This window comes from Limanda limanda, chromosome 9 (genome assembly GCF_963576545.1).
Source record: "Limanda limanda chromosome 9, fLimLim1.1, whole genome shotgun sequence".
Taxonomy (NCBI): domain Eukaryota; kingdom Metazoa; phylum Chordata; class Actinopteri; order Pleuronectiformes; family Pleuronectidae; genus Limanda; species Limanda limanda.
The window spans coordinates 25912102-25930840 of record NC_083644.1 but is presented as its reverse complement, the minus strand read 5'-3'; the positions used below and the strand labels follow the sequence as shown (position 1 = coordinate 25930840).

Genomic DNA, 18739 nt, shown 5'->3' with positions numbered 1-18739 from the left:
AATAAGTAAACATGCAATATAATCACAAGAAAATACAAAAGCACATTACATCTATAGGAGCTTTTATGACATCGTAGAAACCTCAAATAGAGCCACATGTGGCTCGCAATCTCCGTTCTAGTTCATCCCAAAAGTGTTTGATGTGGTTGAGGTCAGGGCTCTGTGAGGGCCAGTCAAGTTCTTCCGCACCAATCTCACCAGACCAAGCCTTTTTGCATCGGATTTTCCTTCACTGGAACTAAGGGGCCTAGTCCGACGAACGGCAATGGGACTGAATGAAACACTTGAATTCGACGATCAAAGGGATAGTGCACCATTAATCCGATGGTTGGGTGAAGAGTTGAGTTCACAAATTCTCCCCATTTACACCATATTGTCACCTTCCTAAAATAGAGGCCTAAGTCATTTTTTTTTTGCCTAAATCATCTTCTCATGACGCTGGCTACCTCTGGTAAAATCGCCTAGATCCTCAGTTGAACAGATCATGCGATTCTACCCCTTTGGAATAATGGCCCATGTCAAGAGTGTGAAGTCAAAAGAAAATGTGACTTTTTCACATTTTACAAATGTGACAATTTTACAAGCTTTTCAAGATGGCGGCTGCATCAAGAAGAACAAAAATCTACCTAGCCGCTGAAGTTATTTCCATGATTCAGGGCTCGTCCCCTATTGCTAAGTGATGAGGTTTACTATAATATAGGTTAGGATATAAATATTGCATGGTTATTTTGTCTTTTGATTCAGTCTTTTTAGTCAGCATTTTAGCCAGCAAAATAGCTAGGTCCATTTTAGCAAAGAGTGGGAAGGCTCCAGAATCTGTGGCTGTTTTCTGTCTTTACAAACAATATTTCATCTACAGTTTTTGTCTAATTTTTTCCACATTACATGATCCAATTAAGAAAGATTTAAATACCGTGTTGTAATCTAACATCTAGAAATTATGTGTATAACTAAAAATGTACAAAGGATCCTCTTTACAACAGCTTGTGCACCCCCAGGGATGCATGCACACCACTTTGGGAATCCGTGATGTAGCTTAATACAAGTGACCATGAGGCAATGAATGTTTTTCAGAATGATCACACATTTGTGACTGTACACCTCAAAGGGTTGAAATGTTTTTCCTTTTTGGTAGGAGATGCACGTGACAATTCTGACACCGATCAGTCCTCATCCACTGAAAATGACAATGATCCAGCATGTACCAGGCCAAGACTCTGTTTCAGATGGAGCAGACAATACCTTAAACCCTCCCGTTGATGATGTTGAAGATACAAAGCAGACACATCCACACCATGAAGAGGATATATCTGATGATGATAATCGATCCAGACTATACCCCATCCTTTAAAGGTGTGATCAAAGACCATCCAGAACTCAAGGAGTTCAAAGTCAAACATATAAATATCAATGAAACGTGTCATGCCTGTCAGGCATTAGTCAAGAACCCATCAAAGAAGAGCTGGAGGGAGCACTGAGGAGATGCACATGCCTCCTCAGCATTATGTTTAGTTAGTTTGTTAGTTATGCTTTATTTTTGACAGAGTTGAAGGTTTGAAATAGCTTAAGTCACAAAGGCATGTTCAAAAATTTGCCTAAATCATTTATTCCTCTCATGTTACATAATTGACAGATATTGTTATTAGAATCTCAATAGTCATCTATTGTCATAACCCTTTTGAGTGACATTATTAATAAATATCATATATTCAATATTTGGTGAATTTGTTTGTGAAAAAATGACTTGGCCATTAGTTGAAGAGGGTGACGATATGACAACAACAGTGAGAAGTACAGTTATTGCAGGTTCTCGCAAGTATCGCTGCTGTCGTCACCTGACATTTAGGCTTAAAACACGGTGTAAAGGAAATTGAATGTCTGGGCTTGGATGAAGCTGCAAGATGCAAGATTCAAGATTCATGAGTTTATTGTCATCTGTAGTGCAAATATGCTACGATGCAGGTTTAATGGAATTATTGCAGATTACAAGCCTAGGGGATGAAACATCTGTTTATCTGTTGTTGTTTTTTTACGTTACACTGCATCTCGCACGCCATTTGCACAGTAGACGAGTTCAAAAGGAAAGCCCGCATGTTTGCAGTATATGATTGACTGGAGATCGTGTTACTATTTCAAAATAGCTGTAGCTGCGAGGTTACACCGCGGGGGGTCGCTGCAGACACAAAGACACGCCGGGTGTATATAAATATCTGTCTGAGGTATGTCCACGTGACCAACGGGACCGGTTTATGCAGATGAGCAGTGAGGACAGGAGCTGCAGCCCAGGAGTCAGACCAGACTCGACTCTCTCTCTGCAGCTCGCACACGCTCGCCCTGGAGATTGTGGGACAGCAACAAGCCGCTCGGATGTGCAATATGACTTTAGAAGAAAGCAGCGGGGACAACTCGTCAGAAAGGTTCGCTCTTACTCTGCTTATTTCCACCTGCACGTTTTTATTTAACCGGTCTTGCGCTTTAACCTGGACACGTTTGATTTAGCTTCATGCTTCTGTCAGGTGCTTGTCTGTGTCGCTTTATGCTAGTAAGCAGCTTTAGCAGTTTAAGCTAACGTGCATTGTGTATGAATGATGGACGGATCTTTTATTGTCTCCTCTGTTTACTACAGCGTGTTACTCCTGCAGTGGTGACTTTTGTCATTCAGACCCAGGGTCCAGAGGAAATACAACACAACATAGATTAAAATACACACAACCATGTTTATAAACATGTCAATATCAATGTCTAGCATAGAAACAAGCACATCAATGTTTTTGCAGCGTATAGTGTTAAACTTATTATTTGATGCAGCCAAGATTATTTCATTTTCAGAATCTTTGATAAATATATATATAATACATGAGATTCCTTAGTCCAAACATTTCAGTGCAATGTTACATCAGTAGTTGTCATTCACAATATTTAACTTGGACCTAAAATGTGATATAATATATGTTGTAATGTATATTTCTTTGATTGATGACTTCTCAGTAAATGTGTGCTATTTGTGTTTCCCTCAGCATGGACTCGGTGGCCAAAGCGTTAGAGGAGGTCCTGACCTCTGCCTTGCCTCAGAATTGCATCACTGTCGGTGTGTACGAGGCAGCAAAGTCACTGAACGCGTAAGTTAAAAATAGTCTGAACCGCTGCAGCTCTGACACCCATCGTTCAGGGGGAGTGTGGGATTGTTCTCTTCACTAATCTGTCTCCTTGTTTACCACAGGGACCCAGACAACGTGGTGCTGTGTCTGCTGGCCACAGACGACGAGGAGGAGGACGTGGCTCTTCAGATTCATTTCACCCTGATCCAGGCGTTCTGCTGCGAGAATGACATCAACATCCTGCGGGTGAGCAACACGAGGCGTCTGGCGGAGATCCTCGGCGGAGTGAAACCTGGAGGGGAGCCCATGGACCTGCACTGTGTTCTAGTTACTGTAAGTGTCATTACTCACGTCTGTTCACTCTAAAACTGCAGCACATTGCTCACTTCCCCTCAGATGGTAAAACGAGTCGTTCTCCCGGCCTTTGTCATATATTGCAAGAAAAGGTTACGAGTCATGGTTGTGCAATGTGAGTGATTTCAGACTGTTTGCACGTTCATAAATCAGCAGGTGGTAACTGCTTTGTCCCTCCCCTGCAGAACCCCCAGTCCTCCCTGTGGAAGGACCCTGCGCTGAGCAAAGTGAACCGATTCTGCAGAGACAGTCGCTGTTTGGACCAATGGGTGCCTGTCATCAACCTGCCCGACCGATGAAATGGAATATGAACGTATCGTGTGCATTTTGAGGGGAAAAAAAGTTTCTTCACAAGGCCTGTGTTACTGTCTGTGTCGGACTCCTTTGGAACGCGCCCCAGAGACAGACAGAGACGGGAGGGGCTGGCGACAGAGAAAGCACGAGAGAGAGCGCTGCGTTCCAGCAACTTTACCAGGTCAGGGTGAACCCATGGGCCAAGAAAGGGTGACTCAGCAGTCTTGGTTCCAGGATTTCCAATGTATGACCGCGCCTTTCTCTGCCGAGATAGAAGCCTTTTTACAGGAAACTGAATCATGTGAGAGGAGAAGCACACGTGGTGGTGAGCGCACGCCCGGCACTGAGGGGGGGGGGGGGGGAGCAGAGACAGAGCGCCTCAGTTGACAAGACTCCCAAGAACCTGACCACACTGGAGAGGACCAGTCAGAGTGAGAGCCTGAGGAAAAATTGACCAAACTCCAAGCATTTCTTTGACTGCACATTTATTTAATACTATTTAAGACTTGTCACTTTGATAACTCTAAAGGGAAAGTTTTCAAAGCTTATTGTTATTATTATTATTATCTGAGGGGCATTGCAATGTTTAGACTTGTCCACTAACTGATATTTTTATGTGTTTATTAATTTAACGAGTCATATTTATAGTGCATTATTTCCTGTAATTTGTCAAGATTACTGAAATAAACAAAACAAACAACAGTTTCTTGGGTGGTTTTGCCTTAATGATCTCCTGTTGCGACAGGTGAGCATGCAGGAAGTCACATGTTTCCTGAGGAACTGAACAATTTCCCTCAGGACACGCCTCTCGTGCCCCTGTTTTCCCACAGGGTTTGGATATTGACCTGGTGTTTTACTCTCATGTTTCTGACCTTATCTGTTGGACCAACAGCAACATTTATATTTACTTCAATAGTCTGCCACCGTTATTTTAATTTGACTCATACTGTTAATTTAAACCAAAATATTTACATCCTCTGGTCTAAAGCTGGAGATTCCCTGTATTCTGCTCCACTCCCACATGGGAACTCCCGTGAAATGTGACCTTTTGCATATTTTGAATATCTAGTTACATTGAGGGGAGGAGAATTCCCATTGTAGTTAAATGTGAGTGGGATGGCGCTCGTCGTGATGACGCTTACCTCACAGCCCTCTGCATGTACGTAATCACGGCTAAATTTACTGCTGAGGGGATTAAAAATAGCAGGGAGGCAATAAGGGAAAAATCACGTTGATGAACCATTTCAGGCTGCAAAAGAGAAAACCAGAACCTATTGGTGCTTGCACAGAATGGGGAGGGACAAAGCCTTTTCTACACAGAGGGTCACAAGACAATGGATGCATGATTCAGGGCTATTCTCGTCTCCATTGCCAGAACTGAGCAGTACTTATGCTTCACGGCTAAAAATAGCCCCATTAATAGAGGCGTTAAACTGACACAATGACAATAGCAACACTTGTAATTAGAGAGGCCAGTCTGCCAATGAGATGTCAGTGTGCAGCCAAGGATATGAAGAGGACAGCAGACCTCCCCGGTGGTGCGGCCGGGTAGTGGATAACAGATGAGGAGGGAAAAGTGGGTCAAAATGCGGGACTGACTGGAAGACCGGAAAATAATGTGGGGTGGGACTGTGGCTGGAGGCTCTGTGGCTCTGTTAAATAGACTGAAGTTAAAGGGGGCCATTTGCAAATGTGATGTACGGAGAACAAAACATGCAGGTCGGCACGCCACTGAACAGATCTCGGTCAGTCCATGACAGGACCCTCAACACAATTTAAACAACACAATTTAAATGAAACTACATTAGCTTTGCCACACATTTTTAGTTCCAGGTGAAGATTGTGCTTCTAGATGACACACAAATATGCCAACGTAAGTGTACCTACTAAAAGTAGGTGAGATATTGACGATAGTAGATGACGGGCTTATCTCAGAGCGTCTACATGAAACTGAAAGGTAACACAATCAGTGTGAAAGAAGCTGCTATAAACCAGTACTGTCGGCCTGACGAGTGAAGATTACATCAATGTGGGCCAGCATATGGGCTGACCTTGTTTTGGATGTAACATCATACCTGTGGAGACAGAGACAGGAGAGAAATGGCTGCCCACGGGAGCAGAGATTATTCATAACAGGCTGACCGTGGCCTGGGGCTGCAGTTAACTTGAGCAAACCGCAAAGGTTTGTGTTCTCCTGACCTAATCCTTAGATGCACTTGTTGGAAGTGGCGATCAGTGATTTCAATAAAGCAAGTGCTTAACAACCGAATTCGTTAATGACTAATTGACCCAATGAATAGCTGTAATGTTGTCAACATAAAAAAAAGACACTATCATTAATACTGGCAGAGACAAGACTGATCTGTTTCTGATAAATACAGAGTTTACTGTTCAGTGCAGTGTGCCTCTTTTAAAAGGGATGTTAGAATTCTCTACGCTTCATTCACACATTAGAGTTTAAATTCATATCCCACAAACTATAATCACCTTTTCAAAGACAAAGATGAATGAATGTATTTGCCAGTAGCAGTTCAAGTTTTTTTTTCCCCATGTGAACTTTTGCGGGAAGTCGAGCCTCAGGGAATAATCTGAGCACAGCAAGTGCAGAATAGTTTCATTTTAAAGCAGCATTTTGTTGGCTGCTTGGCAGCAGGACAATGTGTAAACACTAAGCTGACATTTAATCACCAACAATAAAGTTGATATATCAGCAAAAAATTGCACAATCGTCGTGACCCAGCAGGCATGGAGCAACTTTAGCAGTCCTTGGTACCCAACATATATAAACTCAGATTTTCATTCTCAGTTTTTGTCTCCATGCCGTCCTCAAATATCTCACCTGTAAACTGTTGCTTAGCACCAGACAGGTCATGAACCGGGGATTTTATACAATGGCAACAGATGCCTAATGCAGCTGGAAATATGTTTGATGAGAGCTAGGGCCAACAATTCGTTACAGCAGAGGTTTTTTTCCTTCTTTTTATTCTGTCATAATTGATTAGACACTTGTAATATCATGAGAATAAAGTCGTCAAATAACGACAATAAGGGAATTTGAGTTCCATCCTTCTATAACCAAAATCTTGAACCATTCTCGCTGTGAAACTATCAAATCCCTGTTGAATATCATGCGGTTGTGACCAACAACATACAGTGGACCACGACCAAACATTTCCTCCTCTTCGAGAGAGTAAACTTCCTGAAAGTCTGTGTCATTCTTTCTATAGACTCAGTTTGATTTTTCCTGATTCCTGATTCTTATGATAATGTGGAGTTTATGCAATAAAGTATTGAGCATCATCTGTAAAATGACATGTAGCTAAAAATTATGACTTTATTCTAGTAACATTACATCCCTTTTTCCACCCTGAAAGTGGGATACAAGACAATGAGTTGAAATATACCAAAATGCTCTTTATAGATGAACGCAACTGCAAAGTTGGTCGCAGTTCTCTTTGGGTATGGCACCATCAGTGACAGTTTCACAGTACATGTACTCTTCTGATCTATCGATAATACCAAAATATTGATTAGTGCAGCATCATATAATTAATGCTTAAAGTCGATCATCTCTTTCAAACATGTTACTTCACACACTCACTGATAAATGCATCAGTCAAACACAGTCTGGACAATACTGACTTGTTTTCCATAGGTTTATTTGCACTTACCACAGACAGGTTAAGGCAGAAGGTGACATAAAGTAAGTAGTTATACTCACCATGTGTGAGGAACCACCTGCTTTTTCTAATAACATTTAACTTCACTACAAATCAACAGAATACACAATTAACCGGAACAACACATTCACTTTTAATCCAAAAGTTGATTAATGGTGCAAAACAGAAATTGAGAGTTAATGTTTTACTGAATCAGTGCAATCCTGCAGAAAGTACATTAGACAGTTACAAGCCAGCGCTTACTATGATACATGGACATTCGTGAGTCATTTAGAAGTAGGACGTCATACACAGGGTAAATAGCCTATTGTCAGATATACTCCCTTCACCTGAAGGGCCTTTTTTATTCATAGTATTACACAACAGCACTTGTGTGACTATAAGGTAGTCAAAAGGTTGAGGCACGATTACTTCATCATTAAGGCGCTGGCTGGCAAAATTGCAATATTAGTTGATTTGCACACACAGATGAATACAGCCAAGAGGATTTGGAGCAGCTGTCAATGTGGAATGTTTCAAACTCAAGAGTATAACAGTCATCTGGTGTTTACAGGTCTAAAGGTGCCTAACCGTACAGCAATCGTAAAGTAATAGTATAGTAATAGTACAGTATAATCCTCAGCTCTAAGGAGAGTTACTGCACGGATTAATAATAATAATGACATTAATAATTCTTTGGTGGGGACCAGAGGTCTAATAATCTAATAGTGACAGTGATTAAATGGCAGAGATTGGTCTTAAATATGTGTGTGATGATCGGACATCATGTTTTCATCAACAAAAATTAACAAAAAAATGCCAGATTGTTTAGAAAAATGACTCATCACTTAGACAGCGTATTCATAATATTGAATGGCTTTGCACTGGATTCAGATGAGGGTGTCCAGTGTTGGTGATTTAGCTGTTAGCTAGACGGTAAGTGGCAGAAAACAAATATTCATTCAACTCGTTGTTAAAAAATGTTTACACTCTATCCCAACAGAGCCCCACAAAAAGAAAATCTGATCAACATTTTAAATCAAGTGTTGCAGTAATTTCTGACTGTGACTAGATGGCAAATAATATCACAGGAGCAGTGGCACTGGACTTCTGCTCTTTCTATTTGTCCTCCTGTGTGATAGACAGCACAGTTTACTAGTCCAACCACAGGACGCCATTATCTCAGGCGCTCATTATCACAAGCACACTAAAACTAACAAACTAAACTACAAAAAACATTTCCCACAGCGAGCCAGATGAAAGTAAGAGGTGAAAGCTGAAAGCCAAAATCTGATTGGACAAATGATTGAGGGGGCTTGTTTATACACGCTGTGATAATGAGAGAGTCAAGGACTCTCCCTTGGTTGCACAGTTTCCTCTAGATCTTATCAGCTAACGGCACAGAGAAGAAAAAATCACAGCTGAGCCTCCATTCAAACTTTTATTCACCTTTGCTTTGAGCTCTGAGTTCTGATCAGAGGTCACAGCTTCAGATTTACACCTGTTTCTTTGGTGTAGCAGCTATCTGACTGAATCCATTCCTTATCAACTGCAGCAGGCATGGGAAAAATGAATAGGGATACGCTGGCCTTAAGGCAAGAAGTGAACTGTATTACTATCAGATCTTTTCCACACAAACATCAAAAAGGACAAGCAGCAGGAGTTCAGCTCAGTTCCCTTACAAAACAGTGCAAGGCTTCTTGTCCTTGAAAGGGTTTTCAGAGGCAGGGATGCCCATCAGCAGAGGGTCATTCTTGGCGTGTTCTCCACAGTAGCGCATGAGGTCGGACGAGGCCTTAGACACCTGCAAAGAAATCAGTCAGCACGCTGATCACCCTCAACATAAATGCAGCAGAAGTGGACCTCTCAGAGTGCACAGGAATATAAACGCACCTTTATCCTCTGGATGCTGGCCTCTATCCTCAGCTGCTGCACCGTCCGCCTGGTCTGAGCGATGCTGCTGGAGATCTGCATCTTTGACGACATTGCTGTTTTTGAACAGCTGTGCTCAAACCTGTGTAAAGAAAAAACAAATAGGTTATATACTGTGTGTGCACTAATGAGTGCAGAGAGGTGCTGGTATTTGTGTAAGGAGAACCAATAGGTTAATTTATTCAAATGCATCCTGGCCACATGCTGTTCCTCCGGATTAAAGAAGCAACCTAAAGGTCAGATTGCTGCAAAGAATACTACAGAGGCTGCTGCTGACTTGATACAAAGTAAAAAATCCAGCAAACAAGGTGGATCACCAATAGATTTAGGGTTTTTATTGATTTTATATCATAATGTGTTGAATTATTTAGAAACCACTGTATCTAAAGCAACATATAAAGCATGCAGTTGCAAGATATTAAAGGTCAACAACATGTGAAGTAGTTAAAATGAGCTGAACATGATGAGATGGCATTCAACCAACTTTGTTATCCAGTGATCAGTGTACAAAACTTCCAAATGTTCATAAGCTGGAAATAACAAATAAGCTTCAATAGAATCTGGGTCAATAAAATGAGCGACACAACAATGTTTTCATCCTCTTACGGGTCTGTTGCTGACGATGTTATTACTGCAACAGCTTGTGAAAATCCAAACTGCTGTGGGTGTGGATTTTAGTGGGTCAAATAAGGCAGGTACTGTTAACGCTTCTGGGATTTGTGCCAGGGTTTCTGAGGAATTTCATCACAAAATTGCTGTTAATTGCTCTGACAACACCACCCTTCTGTTATGGTGAAATCAGAGGATGTTTCCATGGTATTCACAGCACATGGATAGTTCAAACTTACAACTACAACAGGATCTGGGGGCAGATCCAGGGGGGCACTGGCCCCATCTGAAATTTGAGTGGCCCCTGAAGTGACACTTACTAACAGTACTAACAATAAATCTGACAATTTGTTAAGGGTTTTTATTTTCTGAGCTATTTTGAAGAATATAATGTACTTGAACAGGGAGCAATTTTCCAAATATATTTAAGGATTTGTGGTTTCTTTCAAAGCTCCAGAGCTGCTGAAGAACTGACAAGACCAAGCAAGCTACAGCCATAAGACGCTCTGTCAGACAAACTAAACACAGCAATGCTTAAAGTGAAATGCTACTGACAAAGGACTAACACACTCATTATATAAACAATCCTGTGTGTTTACTATTGACACCATTTTTGTTTAGTGTTAGCAACAGCTAATATACTGTCTAGCACATGCTATTTAGTGCTGAACCTAACTGTCGAGGCCGATTGAAATGTCATTAATTTAGAGAATAATTCACTCAAAAACAAACATGTCGACCTCATTGTGGTTCTCGAGGAGAAGTTGGGTGATCAGTAAAGTCATCAGGATTCACCATGTGTCTGGGCTGTTTTTCCACAAGGCTCTAATCTATCCATTAAAGATTTCACATGATGGTGTAAATGATAATGAAATGAAAAAGTTTTTAGGATTGATCTTTCTGGGATCGCTGATATTTTAATTTGGTTCATAATCATGGATTGACCAGGGACATTATATCATGAAATAAATGTGCAACGTTTAAAAAATGGTCAGCATCTACAGTTGCAGCACTAAGTTTACTACTGAGGCAGATTTACACAAATGATAAGAAGTTAAGTTACTGAGGGTTTGCTGCTCAAATGTCTAGAGCCTCAGGCTGAGCAACTTCTCAGAAACGACAGTTGACTTATCTGGAGGTGGCTAAATGTGCGTAAATACCTAACCGACTCCTGTTTCACAATTCCCACTTCCAGGATACAAGGGTTTACTTTTACCAGCTCATTGCGTCACTCCCTGAACTACTTGGCGGTGCTGCAATTTTCTACCGGTCACTCTGACCAACTGCAGTGCAGAGCTCAAAGAGGAAGCACGAAAAATCTGACACGTGTTTTCTGTTATGCACAAACATGATTTCTGAGAAGAGCAAGGGAAGAGGAGCGGCCTCTAACGCACAAACAGAAGATAATGGGTTCAGAACAGAGGTGAGAGGTAAATGAGAATCTTACTGTGGGCCCAACCATTGTTCAGCTCTGATCATTTGCAGCTTTTGTTCCTTGAACAAATGGAGAGAACACACCACAGAGTTGTTCTGTGGGACTGATGGAAATAAGCTGACATGTGCTGTGGGAAATGTGCGCTCTGTGCTCTGGTGCAGGATATTATGGAGGAGGCAGTGGGGGGGGGGGGTGGGGGGGTACAGACACGGAAGTAAGATGAAACATGTACAACTACACAACTGACTACAGACAGGAGACAAGACCACACATCTCTCTAATCCCCCCCACCCCGCCCCACTCCCCCCTCCCACTCCCTTCTGCTTCCTCCACAGGAAGGAGTGTCGGCAGTTACCCTCTACAGTATGAATGATTAAATACGGGGTGGAGGCTTTAAAAATAGAAGTCACACACGCGGGCCAAGGAAATGGAAAAAGTAGAACAAAGGCTAACTGCAAGATGTTACACTTTAACATACTAAAAACACAAGAAATATAAACAGTTTATAAAAAATAGACCATCTGCTTTCAAATATTGGTGTTTTTTTGATCTCACTGTTTCCAGGAACTCAGCACTTCATGCCTCGGCTCTTATTATTAACACGGCTCTAATTTTCAAGCCCTCGGTTGCAGGGGGGAGTCAGGAGTGGACTGAGGACAAGGAACTGTAGAGCTCTATCTGACCTAAAGAAAGGTTAGGTGATTTCTGTCTCAATGCTCTTCTGTTCTGTCCCTGACAGCAGTGTCATGAAAGTGGCTCTAATAGAGATCTTACAGCACTTGGTCATTCTCCATCTTATGGGCTTATTTGAACGTGACATTGAATTAAGCCCACAAAGAAATATATAATTGATGCAATGCGAGCAAAAGTTAGTGCATCCCTCTATACTCGTCCTGCTGCAGCTGGATGATGAAAGCTGCAGCACATCTGGTCAGCATGTTGGAGCAAAGGCTTTCATATAAGGTTTATTCAAATTGACAGCTGTAGCTAACAGAGTTGTGCATGCACTTTGACTAGAACCAATAACTGCAACAGATAAGAGAAAGAGCTGATCCATGGAGACAGAGTTGCTGTGGCATGTTCTACCATGGAGACCACATGTGGCATAATATCCTCTGGAGCAGTCTTAAGGGGTGAAGGAGTTCAGAGCACACACTTGCATCAGGACGGGATCTCCTCCCCACAGCGTGGGCACACACAGACTCTGCTGTGCAGCTCACCTCAAATGTGCTGACTTTCAAATAATCCTCTCCCTCTCTCTGTGGGCAGCGTGGTGGGCCTCACTGTAATTCTGCTCGGTCTTACAGGGTACATCGAGATTTAATGCACCTCATCAATGTGACTTTTTGATGTGACTGTTGTTTATACTAATTAGATTCTAGATTATATTTATGGAAATCTTACGGAGTAATACAATTTTGCAAATCAATGTATATTTCAACAGTTTGACAGGAGCCACTCATGTTTGTAGCCTTAAATAGGCTCAATATCCTCCCGATAGCCAGAAATTGAGCCAAAATATCCCAGACACAAACGCTGCCATCTTGTGCCAATGATGGAATTTTGAGCCAGAGTAACAATCGAGGGATGTGAAATAGTATCGTGGTCCCACAGATAATGCAATTGACCAGTTGTGAGTCAGTTACAACTGTTAATCTTCATGTTTCACCTCGTATTGGAAACTGAATTGAAAACTAAATTTCCAAATCAAAAAGACCCGATGAACACACATCAGTGGGATAAGACCTACTTTGAATAACAGATAACATATTTGCAAAAAATGTATTTGGTGTGTGCTTCAAATTGTTATTTTTGTCTGTGACTCATCCACTAACACGGAGGAGGTTTTTTGTTTTTTTTCTGTCAAACTGCTTCCAAACTGTAAAAAAGTAGTGGTTTTCCAGGGATTAGCCACGCTGGCCAATTCCACTCAGCGAAGTGCCGCTAACTGTCTCCTGGATGCTCATCAAACCCTGTCAGGAAAACAATCAACTCATGTCCTCCATGTTGATTTATTGATTTTTTTATGACAATCACACGTACAATTTCTGAAATGATCTCCTAGTCTACACACTCAAAACACAGACACGTGAAGATATATCAAGCATGACGCGAAAAGCCTGGGCGAAAAAAAACTGAATTCAATCCAGGGGAATTTGTCACTGTAGGGTGTGTAATTCCTTTGTAAGCCGACTGAACCTTTAAACTCCTTCTAGGCCTAAGAATGCCAGCGATGCCTTCAGCTGTGGTGGGTCTGTCTGCCTCCAGCATGTGTACCTAATGTGTGGTGAATGTCAACATGTGGCACACTGAAAACATTGATAAAAAAATTGTATTTGAAGTCTTACAGCAGAGAGATTTCTTTGATGTGGCCAGGGGGCTTTACCCAGGTGGGCTCCCACAGTGCCAGCAGAGAGGTCCTGCAGAGTTTATGACAGCAGGCTCTGCCCTGTGGTGTGTAACTCTACTCACTGCTCACATCTGCTGCCCCAACAAATACACCAACAACTCACTTACATCCAAATCAACAGCCTACAGGACAACATGTTAATTGGTGTGTTTCAGAGTGGAACATGTAGTTTGTGTGCATGATCAATGTGTGATGCATGCAAGGTCACACAAAATAATCTCAGTGAAGTTGAGGAGCTGTGTTCCATTATTTTGCATAACTACACACAAAACACACGTTAACAACTCATTAAGCTGCTGTGGCTATTTGGAGTCTTTGATCTATTAAAAAAATGTTTTAATATGTTTTGTACTCAAAATTACTGTCCACAGAGGGACATGTCAATTCTGTTCTAAAATGGAAGGCAGAGTTTTCATGCTCTCCCCTGGTCGGCGGGGGTTTCCTCCAGCTTCCTCCCACAGGCCAAAGCCATGGAGGTAAGGTTAATCAGGGACGTCACACCACTCAGTGTGAGTGGAGCTGGTTGTGTGTCTCTGTAGATCAGCCCTGTGATGGACTGCATCACTGAGATCGGCTCCAGCATCCCAACATCATTAGATAGGGGATGGAACAGTGCTCACACATCATATTACAGTATATTAAAAAACATTTATTTCTCATGTTCATAGAACCTGTGACGAGATCCCTGTCTACCGTTATTCAGTCAATCAAAAATACACTTAATTAAAAACATAACTGGTTATGTATTCCTGGTTTCTTTCTCCTCTCTCCCCCATTTCACTCCACTCAACCAACCAGTTGGGGCAGGTGCCCCCGCCCCCAAACACACACACACACACCTTGAGTCTGGTCTCTCTATAATGGTGTTAGGGCTCAACCTTTACTAAGTGCCTGAGATAATGTATTGCTATGATGTGGCTTCAAACTAATACAATTATTAAACTTAATTGAATATTCTCTTTTTGTGTTGCTCTGTGGACAGTGTGTGTTTGCTGAGTGGTAGTGCAGGGATAGAAACACAAATGGGAAACTCTGTAATGAAAACACTAACGTTGGAAGACACTGACATGATTTGTTTAACTCATACTCTGAGGTCTGCAATATAATAATAATATAATAATACATGTATTTGTATTGACACTCTCTTTTCACTGATAATGAAAACAAGTGCTTGTTGCAGCCCATTAATCGCAGTGAACAGTGTTGCACTATCAGGCATTACATCAAGCATCTCTCCCCACCACAAACTTCAGTAACTCTTTGTATGTCTTCATTGTTTGTATAATGAGTGAGCACAATACACATTTTGTTCCTCAATTACAGAGGTGTTTCTCAGTGTGTGATAAACAGAAGGCAGACTGGGAGCTGCAGCCTAAATGATAACTTATCAGCTGCCCAGTTCCAAAAGTGCCGGGCCGAGGGACACTGAGCAGCTCCATTATCTGTGAGAAACACTGCTAAACTGCCTGGCAACAACAGCAGCGGGCTCCACATTCTGCTCCTGGGCCAGGATCTGTGGCTGCCTCTACAAAAAGCTCCGAGGCTTAGGCACATTTGAGAGGCACGGGGACAATGCAGACAGGGCTATCAGCATTGTGCCACACTTACAACTGCTATTTGGGCTTTGTGCAGAACAGAGGCTCCAGGACAGGAGTCCAGGGCTCTTTACAAGTTTAACTGCGCCCTCATGAGCGTTAATCTCAGACAGCCTGATGCTATCTGGGAGCCAGACTGTCCAGTCAGGCGTGCAGAGGAAAGAGACAGAGGCTTCCCAAAGACAGACACATATTGAGACACACTGTATATGACTAATGCTATAACATTACAATCTGTGCAGGAACATCATCGATTACAAGCTTTGATGGTGACAGATTTTTAAGGTGTTGTGCAAAGAGCTTTGAAGACCTCCCGTGTGAAGCCAGCCGACATGAAAAGAAACACAGTTGGGTGTTTGCGCTGCAGACTAAAAAGGGAGAAGAGGGTTCCAAACCTCTGAGTCACAGGCTGCGAGTTTCTCTCTGGGCTCCACAGTCCACTGTACACCTTTCCTGTGAGCTCTGCAGCGGCATGCAACACATTCGTCGAGGGTGAGGTCAGCCACAGGAAAACAGATTCCAGTCTCTGTCAACCTGTCTTTTCCTCCCACTTGGGCCCCACGTGCAGAACAACAGGTTCCTTTCAGTGTGTATATTAGTGTGTGTGTGTGTGTCACTGCCATTTTAAAGTTCAAAGCTTTGAGTAATGTGCCTTATGATTCCATGAGGTATAAGTTCATCTATAGCCCTTCCTACACACCCTGTGGAGAGGCATAGTAAATAACATCCATGGATTAACGCTCTCTTTGAAGTTCTGGTGACTCTTGCAGCTTGCAGCTTTACTATACATGTCATCATGCGTGTGATCAAAGTTTCCTCCCTGGTTTGCTTTGATTGTTTTCCAAAAAAAAAGAGTTGATTTTGGTAAATGTATTCTTTGGCAATCGCAGAAAAGTGAAAAACTGACACAGACTATTTCTGGGATGCTAAATCTGGAAGACCAGATGCAATGCAATGGGCCCCCAGCTGTTGGGAAAAGCTGTCACACAGCTGAAAGTGGGTGGTGGTTGTCATGCAGACCTTATGAATGTGCATCACTGCTGAATAATAAGAGCAGACGAAGGAGTTCTCATGCTATTTTTTCCCCCACAACATTTTTTTCCACAGTAGCAGCATGGATGGCAGGGTCAGTCCTTCCTGCACTTTTAGCTGAAGACAAAAATATCTCAATGGCTTCCGAATGCATTGTAATGATATTGAATTGGATACATATCTCCAGAGGTCGAATCCTATGATCTGGACATTAATGGTTTTGAGCATGACTGCATATAAAGATGGAAGACAAAATTGAAGCCAAGTGTCTTGATCGGCCCCTAGTGGCTGACTGCAGTATACCCAACTCCTACATGTCAAACTCATTTTTTCTTAATAATAGCTTCTGTCATTTACGGTAGCTCTAATCACACTGATGTGAGGCCCAATTTGAATGTTTCCGTAAGTTTGGTTTTAATTATTTATTTCATGATATAAAAAGGAGGTGAAACATTATGATTGAGGCAGACTCTGGCTCCAAATTATGTCTTCAACCCTAACCCTCGAAATTATATTTAAGATTATGGAACATAAGAAGTCTGTCTGGTTCTTACCCCGTCATTAAACTGAAATTCAGTGGCCACACAAGAGAGTCATGGTGATAAAATACTGGAGTTGTGTCTACTCTCAGTTGTAAGTTCCGACTTTAAGACTGACACTAATAATGGGCCTAAACTTCAAAGTGATGTTAGGATGCATGAGGTGCTGCAGCATATATGAGTTAACAGTTCTCCTCTTTTTCAAAAATCCACCAGCAGGTGAGGGACGGGGTTATTTTTGTGTTTTTCCAAATTGTTCTATTTTCCTGGAAACACCTCATAACTCTGCTGTCATCGCTACAAACCTCCAAAACCAGGAAAGTGCCTCTGCAGTGGAACAGTGCACGCGGCTCCAGGAAAGAGCCCTCAGGGCACGACTGAGAGTAACAGTTAATGAACCCTTTAGTCAGGCCTGTCTGCTCCCTGATCTAACGCCGTGAGTCGCCACGCTGACTGTCTGTGTCTTATCTTGCTCACTTAAAGACAATAGAGCCATACAGAGGGGCTCCAGGAGCACAGATATTGAGAATTGCTTTTGTGGTTTAGTGTCAGGAGGTAAAAAGGTGCAGATTTAATAGATAAGACACAGTATATTACACCATTGAGAGCAGACAGAGAGAGAGAGAGAGAGAGAGAGAGAGAGAGAGAGAGAGAGAGAGAGAGAGAGAGTGTGTGTGTGTGTGAGTGTGTGTGTGTGTGTGTGTGTGTGTGTGTGTGTGTGTGTGTGTGTGTCCTCTGTGTGCAAGGTGGGCCAGGCTGCTATTTCCTGCTGAGTGGGAGACATGAAAGCAGTTTGATTTTTATTCCGTTGATATCTTTGCACAAATGCACAAAACAGTATCCACCCCATCATGGGAGAAAAACTCCCACCGCCAAGAAAAAAAGAAAAACTTGCTCTGGGCAGTTGACTGGATTTCTTGAAATCCCCTAAGGAGGGAAAAGTTAGCGGGATGAAAATAAGAGCCTCCCACCAATACTTCCTGGAGACTGGGGCAGTCCTGGATCTGCTTGGGTCTCCCCGACAACCGAGCTTTGTCTAGACAGAAACCAATGCTCTGCTCACCGGATAGGAATTCAGTAAACCCACAGTCCCACATTCTCACACCACCTTTAGCCCGACGCTCTCACATGGCATCAAACAAGCGATTCACAGCTCTTAAAGTGATCCAGCACTTGAGCTGCACCACCCTGCCATTCAGGAAAATTAATAGAAATCCGTGCATGTTGCTAAACAGGTTCTTTCTGTGTATGAAAACCAGCTCTTTCATTCAGGTCACTTAGGAACGCCAAACAAGCTGCAGCAGATTCCTCTCATTCCAGCTCCAACTGCCACACAACGATCATGTTTTGCATCACGTGCAGCTTCTAAACCGGTTATTTTATGCAAACAGAGTTGTGTGAAAGTGGCGGAGAACTGAATGAAATGTCAATCCCAGAGGCTGACTCGATTTTTTTTCTACACGACCAGTTGCTTTAGGATAAACACCAGCAGCTCTTCTTTCATGGCCTTAGCTGACGTTTTCATGCCATTCCCTTGAGGTTATTTACACAGAGTTCTCTCACCTTTTCTCCCTTTCCTAGTTCCCACGTCTAACAAGCACACATGCACACACACAGTCATCGTTTTACATCCATGCTAGGGTTTCTTATTCCCTCTTTTATTGACAGAGGGGATTTATTTAAAATGGTATACACTGTTGCTGGGTACTGCGTGTAAAGGTTTCCTGACAAATTTTAGTGCTACTTTAATAATTCATCCTGCACCACTTTAACAACACTGTT

The 18739-nt window shown here is 42.3% G+C and overlaps 2 protein-coding genes across 2 annotated transcripts in view; one reads left to right on the top strand and one right to left on the bottom strand.

The window, feature by feature from the left end:
* Positions 1 to 2294: 2294 nt before the first annotated feature.
* Positions 2295 to 4100, top strand: gadd45ab (growth arrest and DNA-damage-inducible, alpha, b). Its single transcript, XM_061078008.1, has 4 exons — positions 2295 to 2417; positions 3018 to 3119; positions 3221 to 3431; positions 3638 to 4100. Exons 1-4 carry the CDS (start codon positions 2368 to 2370, stop codon positions 3749 to 3751), a joined length of 477 nt encoding a protein of 158 aa, XP_060933991.1. The 5' UTR covers positions 2295 to 2367; the 3' UTR covers positions 3752 to 4100.
* Positions 4101 to 7388: 3288 nt separating this feature from the next.
* The window catches only part of gng12b (guanine nucleotide binding protein (G protein), gamma 12b), a 28664-nt gene continuing 17313 nt past the window's right edge, over positions 7389 to 18739 (bottom strand). The window contains exons 3-4 of the mRNA XM_061078072.1: positions 9299 to 9419; positions 7389 to 9209 (exon numbers count right to left, since the gene is read on the bottom strand). Of these exons, the coding sequence (XP_060934055.1) occupies positions 9084 to 9209; positions 9299 to 9391 (219 nt within the window). The 5' untranslated portion in view covers positions 9392 to 9419 and the 3' untranslated portion in view covers positions 7389 to 9083. The remainder of the gene's footprint in view (positions 9210 to 9298; positions 9420 to 18739) is intronic.